Below are 11,689 nucleotides of genomic sequence, written 5' to 3' on the forward strand. Positions count from 1 at the left end.
AGCTGGATATGACGTCCTATGGGGTTTTTTTTGCCATAGAACCACCTCCAGCTAGGTTACAGTTCTTAGTATTCAATTCAATTCAGTTCAATTTTATTTATAGTATCAAATCATAACAAGAGTTATCTCAAGACACTTTACAGATAGAGTAGGTCTAGACCACAGTCTATAATATACAAGGACCCAACAATTCTAGTAGTTCCCCCAAGGGCAATTGCGACAGTGGCGAGAAAAAAACTCCCTTTTAGGAAGAAACCTCGGACAGACCCAGGCTCTTGGTAGGCGGTGTCTGAAGGTGCCGGTTGGGGGTGTGATGAATAGTGGCAATAACAGTCACAATAAAAGATAATGGAACAGTGACTAGAAATAGTAGTTGTAGTAGTTCATGGCATAGCAGGGCACAGCAGAGCATAGCAGGACGTAGCAGGACACTGCAGGGTACCGCAGAGCGTAGCAGGGTGTAACAGGGCATAGCAGGGCGTGCAGCAGGACCACGGCGACAGCTGCAACCATGATTTTGGTGCCACCCTAATCCAAGAAAACATGCTGGGTGAAAAAAAAACATAAGGACTCCGGGGAATAAGCTCCCCAGAGCTAGGTTAGTAACAAGCATTTCTGGGACCTGGATGCACACAAATTGAAAGAGAGAGAAGAGAGAAGCTCAGTGTGTCAAAGGAAGTCCCCCGGAAGTCTAAAACTATAACAGCATAAGTAAGAGAGACAGGTTAAGGAGAGGAGCCTGGTCAGGCTAGAACTCTCCCCAACCGTATCAGGCTGTACTGGCCTGCCTCCCTCTACTTTGATTATATTATTGATTATATGGTAGATGAATCTGACAACTATGACGAGGAAGCAGGTGGGCCGGGCTAGGCGGACGCTGCAACTCCTCACTCCCTAACTATAAGCTTTATCGAAGAGGAGCGTTTTAAGTTTACTCTTAAATGTGGTGACGGTGCCTGCCCCCCGAACCCAGACTGGCAGCTGGTTCCACAGGACAGGAGCCTGATAGCTGAAGGCTCTGGCTCCCATTCTACTTTTAGAGACCCTAGGAACTATAAGTAACTCTGCATTCTGGGAGCGCAGTGCTCTAGTGGGACAATAAGGTACTATGAGCTCTTCAAAATATGATGGTGCTTTACCATTTAGAGCTTTGTAGGTCAGAAGAAGGATTTTAAATTCAATCCTGGATTTTACAGGAAGCCAATGCAGAGACGCTAATACAGGAGAAATATGATCTCTTTTCTTAGTTCTTGTCAGAACACGCGCTGCAGCATTCTGGATCAGCTGGAGAGTCTTAAGGATTTTATTTGAGCATCCTGATAATAAGGAATTACAATAGTCCAGCCTGGAAGTAACAAATGCATGGACTAGTTTTTTCAGCATTGTTTTGAGACAGGATGTTCCTAATTTTGGCAATGTTTCGAAGGTGAAAAAAGGCTGTTCTTGAGGTTTGTTTTAAGTGGGTGTTAAAGGATATATCCTGATCAAAAATAACTCCTAGATTTCTGATAGTACTGCTGGAAGCCAGGGCAATACCATCCAGAGTAGCTATATTTTTGGATAATGAGGTTCGGAGGTGTTTAGGGCCCAGCACAATAACTTTTTTTCAGTTTTGTCTGAGTTTAACATCAGAAAATTGTAGGTCATCCATGGTTTTATATCTTTGATGCATGCTTGAAGTTTGGCTAACTGACTGGTTTCGTCTGGCTTAATTGATATGTATAATTGGGTGTCATCTGCGTACCAATGAAAGTTAATTGAGTGTTTCCTAATAATATTGCCTAGAGGAAGCATATATAAGGTGAATAGAATTGGTCCAAGCACTGAGCCTTGTGGAATACCATGGCTAACTTTAGCGTGCCTGGAGGAATCTTTGTTAACATTAACAAATTGAGATCGATCAGATAAATAGGACTTAAACCAACTTAGTACAATTCCTTTAATGCCAACTGCAAGTGTTCCAGTGTCTGTAACAGGATGGTATGGTCAATAGTGTTGAATGCAGCACTAAGATCTAGTAAGACAAGTACGGAGACAAGTCCTTTGTATGAAGCAGTTAGAAGGACGTTAGTAATTTTTACCAGTGCCGTCTCTGTGCTGTGATGCATTAGAGCTTAGATCGGGCCCAAAAAATCAAGCCCGACCCTACCCGAGCCCGTGCACGTTGTGTCCAAGCCCGGCCCAGCCCGACACATTAACTGTAATTATGAGCCCGAGCCCGATTTAAACCCAACATTTTTTTTAAATACGTGGGCCGTTATAACTGACGTTCTCAACTACAATTCTGAGTTGTTTGAACTGCAGAAATCTGTTTAGAAGGGGTCTGCTTGGAGAAGTAACAAAAGAGGACATTGAAGGCTGACTATCATGTTTTCTGCCATGGCAAGCCTGCTTCATGTGACTGTTCATCGTCCCCGTTTTTTTGCTGTCATAGGCGAGCAGCGTGCCGCACTTAATGCACTTGACAAAGCCAACATATATGTTGTCACTGCCCACGACTTCTTTAAAATGGTTCCATACCTCCGACTTTCCTCCAAACTTGCTCAAAGGTAGGCTAATTCTCCTGTTTTTATTTTTCTCTTTACATCTTCAAGCTCCATGTTGCACTTACACCATACAGCCCAGCAGGCCCGGTGTGATGCGTGCGAGTGGAGAGGACGCTGCACATGATAATGGCATAGCTTTCTCCCCGCCCAGTTAGGCTAATAAAGTAATGTTTAAAAAAACACAAATGCTTGATCAAGGGCCTGGCCCAGGTCTGAGGATAGTGGCAGAAAATGTTGGGATCATCTCTCTATCATCTCTTTATCAGGATTCATAGTATCCAGAATACTATGCATCCTGATAAAGTTCCCTTGGCCTTTGGAATTAAAATAGACCCACATCATCACATACCCTTCACCATACCTAGAGATTGGCATGGTTTTATGTCAGTTAGCCTAATAGCTGGTCTGATTTGCATTGAGAGATGATTTTATGGAAAGTACCCCATGCCAATCTCTAGGTATGGTGAAGGGTATGTGAAGATGCGGGGCTATTTTAATTCCAAAGGCCAAGGGAACTTTATCAGGATGCATAGTACCCTGGATCCATGAAATAACTGGCCTTTAAAAAATCTGCCTGCCTCTCATTTAACATAGGGGTGTACTCACTTATGCACACTGTATTTTAAGGAAGAACATTTATTTATTCACGATACATTATTCATTCACAAAGGAAATTGGTGTCCTTAAAGGTTGGATTTTTCCTATTTTTTTTTATTAAGGCATCATTCCTCTTTTTAGTCAAATTTAGCATGGGTGTACGCATTTATGTTGAGCACTGTATGTTGTTGGCTGCAATAACCAACAGAAAAGCTTTTATGTACTCAAACCTTCTGTGTATGTGAAGACTGTGGATTTAACTTTTCTTTTTTAAGGTTATGTGGGACTTTTGACTGTAATGTCCCCACAACAATTTAAAAACTCCAGACTTCTTAACCCTTGTGTTGTCTTCCTGTCGAACATCAACATCAATCAAAATTAAATCAAATCAAAATAAATATTTCTTTTCTTTTATCGCTATACCCAATGTTTTTGTCACTATTTTTTCCACATTTTTTTTGTCACTTTTTACAGTTTTTGTCGATTTTTTAAAATGTTTTTGTTGGTTTTTTCAATGTTCTTTTATTAATTTGTTTTCTTCAAATGCTATAAAAATTGAATAAAACACCCAAATTCAATGAAAGTAGTGAACTGATCATTTATTTTACTTGTGAAGAGCGTTTTCTTGAACCATCCACGTTTTTTTTTGATAATTTGGGCCAATGAAACCCAAATTTCTGATATAGAAACTTTTTGAAAATGACTCAAATTTGACCCGTGCATGTGCGTGTGTGTGTGTGTGTGTGTGTGTGTGTGTGTGTGTGTGTGTGTGTGTGTGTGTGTGTGTGTGCGCGTGTGGGTGCGACGCTGTCAACGTAACGGAGTGGACTCAGTGGAGATTGATAGACAGACAGAACAGAGTGACCCTGCTGCAGAGTTAAGGATGTACAGCTGCTGTATAAGTCACTCTGTTTTCTTTTGTAAGGAAAAGCTCCAATTGACAAATTTGTGAATGAATTCCTAACAACACTACAGCAGCAGCTGCAGTACTAATGAAGTAGTTAATCATTTACTCTGCAGCATTGCACAGAAAATGAACAAGAGCTGTTATAAATGGGAAGCACCATTAATCACCTGTAAAAATGTAGAGGCCAGTGTTTGGGTCACAGCTGAGACGAGGCCACAGGGTGATGTTGTAGTAGTCAGGGACCAAAGCATTGGAGAGACGATAGCTGAGGGGAATAAACACTAAGATCACTCAACTAAATAAATTAATGCATTTACTATGTTCATTTAGGGATTAATATCATAACGCTAAAGTAGCACTGCAGGAAATGAAAAAGATGAGAAGCAGGCCACATTAACTGTCATCATCATAACACATCTGGAGATTCTCAAATTACATGGGACTGCATTCATAATGTTTTATGTTTCACAACAGTATGGTTAAAGTATTATTGATTAAGAATAAATATTGATACATTGTCAAGCCCCAGAATATCTTTATTCACATTTACAAAATTCATAACCTATTAAAAAAATAGTTTGTCATTGCCTTTCAAAACAACCCACATGAGCATTTTCCAATAAAAATTGTCGTCATGGGTTAAAAAAAACTCTTAGGTTAGGAAACAGTTGTGTTCTGGGTAAAAAGAAGACAACACTGACTGTTGGTAGTGCACGGAATGCATACTTTAGTCTGCGAAATCCAAGTCACATGCTTTGTGCTATAACAACATCATGCAGTTTCCACTTTGCAACCCACAAGCATAAGTCATAATTCATACAACCATAATGTTGTGTCATTTATCTCACAAGTTTGATCGTGGGATCATATGGACATCATTTGTGTTTACTTTGCGTTAAGGCCTTTATACACTGGGGGTGTGACTAATAAACGTCACAAAAATGCTAAATACTTGCCTGTGAATATGTTGGTTAAAAATATTCACACAGGCAGTGATTCTAATTTGCAACAGTTGTTTGATTAAAGTTTCGAAAATTAGCGGCAGCAAACTGTCGCACATTAGGCGCATCTAACGACAGAGACATAGTGTTTACCAGGCAAGGATTTAATAATTGAAAAACTGCATTAGAGAAAGAAAAGGGATTTAGCAAACACATATCTAGCCATTGTCATTTAAAGAGTGCTGTAGCATGGTCTCAAACACAACAAAGGGAGACAACTGGGGAAACTATTGCAAACCTCCTGGGGCCCACACAAAAAAATTGACATAACATCAAAAGCATTGCAGAAGTATGTGAAGTTCTTAGCTTCCTCATCGTGGTAGCCTGGAAAGGGCACATAGTGATGTTATTGATGATGAGCAGGATTTCTTTACTGGCCTCTTTCTAAAACTTGAATGGCAACGACCACAAACTTAAAGCTTTAGTGCGTAACCTTTTGATATTAATGAACGTCCGTTACATTCAAGCCATTGCCAAATTAGTTGCTACAAAGCTAATTAAGACTATCAGCTCCACACAACACTCTCTGTATTTCTCAGTATGGCTATGTTCAGAAGATTGTGGCGTCCGGTGACTTTCCAGCGCAGAAACTCCAGTGAAGATATTACTATTCATTTCAGAGTTTTTAAAGTTTTGTTGTCATTACTTAGAAATCATGGGGGCGGCAGAAACTATGCACTATAGCTTTAATGAAATCACAAAAGGTTTTCCTCAAAATGACAAATAACTGACAAACTAGCAAAATTATTTATTAAATGAGGTCAAACAAAAATATAATAATGCAGATTATGTAGGGTTTCACATTAAAAGTGATGGAACTAGAGACATATGCAATGGAGAAAATCTTTCCATAATGATAAGGTTTGTGTGTAATGGTATTTCCGAGGAACACCTGATTGGTCTGCTTGATCTTAGTCAGCTGAATGTAGAATTTATGACCACCCAAATTCTAAAATATTTTTCCTACTCAGGCTATGGTGCAGACTACATCATCAGTCGATGGAGCCACAGTTATTGGTGAGATAAGAGATTGGCGCCAGGCCTTGATAGGGATAGGGAAGGATATTCCCTATATCCACTGCTACAATCATCAGCTGCACTTAGCAGTGGTCCATGCAATGCAGGCAGAGCCATGTGCTATCAGAATCACTATACTCTTTTGTTTCCATCGTCATTATGTGTCACAAAACTATGGTCCCCAAGGTCCCCTTCCTTAAAAGCCTGCTGGAGACATGGTGGACATGTAACCATGTAAGTCTTGTGGGAAATTAGGATGCTATCCTCAGTATCCTTTCAGAGGTTTCGGAGGACAGTGCAGCAGCAGTGGATATCTGCAAAGAGGCATCGGGTTTGTTGAAGCCTCATTTCTTTGAAAATAAGAAGATTCCTCCTGAAAGTGCTAGGTAGCTTGAAGCCTGCAAATGCTATTCTGCAAGCTCTTTTGGTTGACCGGTGCTGTGCTGTAGAGGTAGTCAGTGCATCTCTGCAGGTCCTATGGGGAGATGAGAGATGATGGCCCATTGACATATTTGAGATAGACAACCCTGCTCCAGCAGCTAAAAGAAATATGAGCTCACAGCTCACAGGCAGTGCTGTTCTATTCAATGTAGGTCACACCAGAACCTCTAAGATATCGAGCCAAGCTCTAAAGAGAGCTTCTCAATATTGTGGACATAGCCATTGTGGAGATGAAGACCAGGCAACCTTGACCACATGAAGGCAGTGAATTGCTATCTTCCTCAATCTTCATCTTTTCTAGATGTTGCTTCATTGAACCCCTTGTAGAAGCTGGCAAGTACTGCCTGCAGTGAAAGCATTTCTAATGAAAGTTGTGTTGCTGAAGCCATGTTAGAAAAGAAAAAAATGGAAAAGTTTTAATTTCTACCTGATTCCTTTATACAGGCAGAAATTTAAACTTTTTAAACCTGTTCCTGTGAGAAAATCTAAGAAGTGGATCAGTGAAGCTGTAGCCGATCATCTTCGGCTGTGGTTAAACTGTACATACTAGGATGTTTTCAGGACTGCAACCAACAGCCTGGATGAGTATCATACATCAGCTTCTGTGCAGACACCTCCGGTTCACAGCCAAACTCTTGCTTGGTTGCTGAAGTAAGAGGCGTTTAGGAGTGTGGGCAGGGACTGGTTTAAAGAGTCAAAGTACAGGTTTAGCAAGGTGATGAGAGATGCTAAAAGACTGTACTTTGAGGAACTCCAAACAACAGTTCTTAGCCAATGACTCTTCTTCTGTCTGGAGGGGCCTCAGACAGATCACCAACTACAAATCAAAGGCCACCCCATTCCATCAACAACCTGCACTGGCAAACGACCTCAACAACTTCTGAACAATGGAATAGTCCTTGTACCATCCCCCTTGATTCCATTCACCAGTTCCAGCCATCCAGTCCCACTTCCCCTACCTCACCAGGAGCCAGGGCCTCTTCATCACTGTCCACCCCAGAGCAGACTACAGACCCGTGCCCTGACTTCTGTGGTTATGAAGTGTTTCTTTGTTCTTAAAGTCCGGACTGAATGACAAGTCAATCCAGACCCAACCCATACCTCGTATTATGTATACATAGTTTTTTAAAGCTTTAGTGCAGAACTTTTTGATGTTAATGAACGTCCATTACATTCAAGCCATTGCCAAATGAGTTGCACAAAGCTAATTAAGACTATCAGCTCCACACAACTCTCTCTGTATTTCTCAGTATGGCTATGTTCAGAAGATTGTGTCCTCCGGTGACTTTTCAGCGCAGAATTTCGAGAGAAGATAATTACCTCTTCTGAAGAGTCCATCATGTTCTTTTAATCCTCCATGTCCTCCTTGGCTACTAGCAACTGCGTGGAGGAGGGATGGGGGCGTGTGCGCGATCACAGAAGGCTTGTATCATGTGGAAACGCCAATAGTGTTGTTGTCATCACTTAGAATTCCTCACAGAAACTACGCACTATAGCTTTAAGTGTAATGTTTTCTACAGTATTTAAAAAAAAAATGTTATTGATCACTAAATTGTTAGTTACATCGAATATACAGTAGTTGTGTTGTGGACCGTAGTTGACTCATGATCTGAATCTCTGACTCTGATTTCTTTTACAGAGATAAAGTAGGCTGCCGAAAAAGGTCACGTTGGGTACCGGTACCAAAGTTTAGGTACCGATACAGTAAGGTCAAAGGTTGACCAGGAAAACTGAGTACTCAACTTGAAGGTAAGTAGCTTAAATGTTATGTGAGTTGCTTAAATGTTATTTTTAGGGCTGTCAGCATTAACGCGTTAATCGCGGTGCGATTAAGGGCCGAGCATAACGCGTTAATTTTTTTTAATCGCATTAATCGCATGCCGCCATTTATTAATTTATTTTACACTTCACTCAGCTTCACGTCGTGCCTAACAACGCCCCTTAGCTGTTGTAAAATCACTAGAATCTAGCTAGGCTACTATTTTGACCCTTTGCCGCACCATTGCATTGTGTAAAGTCGAATTAAAATATCACCGAAGCACGTCAAGCTTGAGCTACCACCTACGAGCTAAGCATAGTACAGTTAACGTGACTCAAGTTGATGCTAGCGGGCTCAGGCAAAGCACTATTTTGGAGAGTGCTACTTGCCGACCTGTGGATGAAACCAAATCCAAAAAAATTACTACAGCTCTTGCAAAATGGGTGGCAACTAACTGCAGACCTGTCAGCATCGTAGAAGACTTGGGTCTTAAAGACTACGGTTGGGATGTTCTGAATTGTGCAATAATGACAGATTCACACATTTTTCTTTTGTTTACAGTATATAAATAATAAACAAATACAAATCTTAAAGTCAAGTTCGTAAAGCAACTTTCTTTGCATTCATTTGATTCCCAATCAAGAGGCACTGGTAAGAATTGCTTTCCATTGTTAATATGTACTTAAAAACAGTTTTGAAATGCAAAATAATAGAATTTTAATCATGCGATAAAACATGCGATTAATCGTGATTAACTATAGAAATTCAGCGATTAATCGCGATTACGAAAAAATTAATCGTTTGACAGCCCTAGTTATTTTGAATTCCCCAATTGTTCTGGGCCTCTGAGTAATACGTTTGAGAACCAATGGTTTAGGCGCAACGTCATTGGTTGAGTGCTTCACAGGAGAATTTGTCAAAAATAAGACCTAATAACAGTAAAGTGAACATGCAAAAAAGAAATAAAGTAACAATGGAAATACAAATTAGAAAACTTAAAATTAAAAACAGAAGACAAAAGCCAGTTTACAAATAAAATGACAAACAAAAGCCAATTTTAATTGGTGAGTCTTCAGCTGCTTTTTAATGCGTCAACAGAGAACCACAGATCGCATGCATGCAGATTTGCATTATCATCGCTCGAGGATACAGAAGTGTCAAACTTTTTCCAGAACCAATGTCCTTACCTGTCCCAAGGAGCTGTGACATCATCTCCTCCTGTCAGGGCAATAGTCCACAACGTGACAATGGTTGCTATGGAGACCAGGGCTAAGACCACGGACAGAATGCACAGCCTGCTAACTCTGAAGCTTTTCCCCATGGCCTTATAAACAGCAGATAAGTCGCACAGTTAAATCTAAACTGAATAACTGAGAGGAAAGCAGAACTTTGACTAAAACTATTCCTTCACCCTTTAGTGTGGCTTAAAATACTGTTATAATGTAAATGGTAAAAGGTCTGCTTAAAACTAAGTACGTCTGGTTTCTGAGTCTCAGATCGCATGCAGAATGATCAACAAAAGAGAATGCATTTAACTGCTGACCTCCTCTCCCTCTCTCTCAATTGACATTAATAGATGATATATTGGACTGAACAGCTCTCATGGGAATGTTGGAAGTTGAAACTGTTGATAAACATCTGCGCAGAAGTGAGTGATAAGAATGATGAGTTATCTACAATAATGTTTTAGTGGGTGTTCATAAAACACTGCATGTCTGCTGAGAATTCACACATGTATGACGCAAAGATTTTATTGTCTTTATCTCACAGTGTTTATAGTCAAACCTTTAAACTGTCTGTTAGCAATTTCAGAAAACTAACACACATACTGTGAGGTCTTCTGGAGAGTCATACATTCTAGGTGGCAGCTTCATTCAAAGAAGGTTTTCTTCATGTTGAGCTGTATCGTAAACTATACAGGATTTCTACTCTTTGTAAAACATATGTACATTTTTTATGTTTCTGCTGTTGTGGCCATGAAGGCAGGTATACTGATAGAGTAGCTGGGCAACAGAATTTTTTGGGTGTGGGTGCTTTTCATTTTTTCTTACCGCACATTAACCTTGTCAGATTTATTTTAAAAGACTAGGTCAAAACCTACTTTGAGCTATGCTGTGTATGCTCACTGTGCTAACTTTGTGGCCAAATTGTTACATTGATGCAAAGATTTTTATTGAATGCAGTAATAAAGTCATTTTCTATGATGAAATTTTAAAATAGTTGTTTTCAAACTTGAAACTTACTGTCATAACCTGGTTCACGAGCCATGACAAAAGACATGAGATACACAATTTGCAACTAAAATGTATAAAATTTGTTTACTGAATATACATGAAAATCATAGTGATGTTATGAGGAATGAGGAATGTTCAATGGTATCAGTGTGTCAGCAGCAGATGGATGAGTGGTAAGATGATGAGTGAAAAGTGTTGTAAAGTGTAAACCCAAACTATTAACCAGGCCGAACCCAAACAAACAGAACCATGGTGCCGGGAGGGTGGCTCTGCAAAATGGTCTTGAGACGGAACATGTTTTGGTGAAACATTTGCACCCACGAATAAAGGAAAATGCCAAATATAACATTAAATGAAATTAACTGTTCACTACAGTAATGTCAGCTATTTAAATTAGCTGGATACATGGTTAAACGTAATTTGCTCTTACCAGCAAAATGCCGTGTGTAACGTTACTTCGTCCACAGCCATCCTGCCACAATCGGTTCCAAAACGCCCCAGTTAGATAGCAAATGCTGTAATGTTAAACATATTCTTTGTAAATCTTTACAATCATTCCCTGAAAGAACCAAGCAGACCCGCCTTGTAGCACAATCCAAATTTTCTTTAAAACATGTCATTTTCAGTATGTAGCTTGCTAGCTCGAAGTTTGTTTTTGTTTCCCGGAAAGAAGGAAGTTTGAGAATGGCACAACACAGAATGGAAGGTGAGGGACATCTGGCGGCGAAGAATGTAATTATCCTGGAAATGTACTGTTGTTGATCCAAACTTTAAGACAACTGATCAAGGTGATAGATCCTGTAGCTGTAGAGCTTAGGCTGAGGCACGTGAGCCTAAGTACTAAAAGACTATTTTCTTTTTTTTCAATCTTTTAACAATATGATTGTTATTTTTCATGTGAAAGGATGATATATATTAAAGGTTGTTTCATAAATTTCTATGATTTAATTTGTTCTCATTCAAATACAGTGGAATGAAGGGATGAATGGCCCAGGCAGTTGCCTACCTTGCCTAATGGTGAAGTCTGCTCTTGGTGTTTTTTTTCTGTGAACCAGAGTGTATTTCACCGGTGTGACGCAAATATGTCGTGGCAGGTGTGTTGCTTAGGACCCAAGGAATTGCAATGTCAAGTGTAAAATTGTTTGGATGAGCGGTTTTAGAGAAAGCTGCAAGCAACAATGCATGCA

General features: G+C 39.9%; 1 protein-coding gene across 2 annotated transcripts in view; it reads right to left on the reverse strand.

Annotated features, from left to right (window-relative positions):
• LOC116048659 (aminopeptidase N) overlaps positions 1-9,811 on the reverse strand; it is a 38,221-nt gene extending 28,410 nt beyond the window's left edge. For both annotated transcript variants that reach the window (XM_031297842.2, XM_031297841.2), the window contains exons 1-2: positions 9,456-9,811; positions 4,218-4,315 (exon numbers count right to left, since the gene is read on the reverse strand). In XM_031297842.2, coding sequence (XP_031153702.1) covers positions 4,218-4,315; positions 9,456-9,589 — 232 coding nt within the window. In that variant the 5' untranslated portion in view covers positions 9,590-9,811. The remainder of the gene's footprint in view (positions 1-4,217; positions 4,316-9,455) is intronic.
• Between the last annotated feature and the right edge of the window lie 1,878 nt (positions 9,812-11,689).

The sequence above is a fragment of the Sander lucioperca genome, chromosome 7, assembly GCF_008315115.2.
Source record: "Sander lucioperca isolate FBNREF2018 chromosome 7, SLUC_FBN_1.2, whole genome shotgun sequence".
NCBI classification, from domain to species: Eukaryota; Metazoa; Chordata; class Actinopteri; order Perciformes; family Percidae; genus Sander; species Sander lucioperca.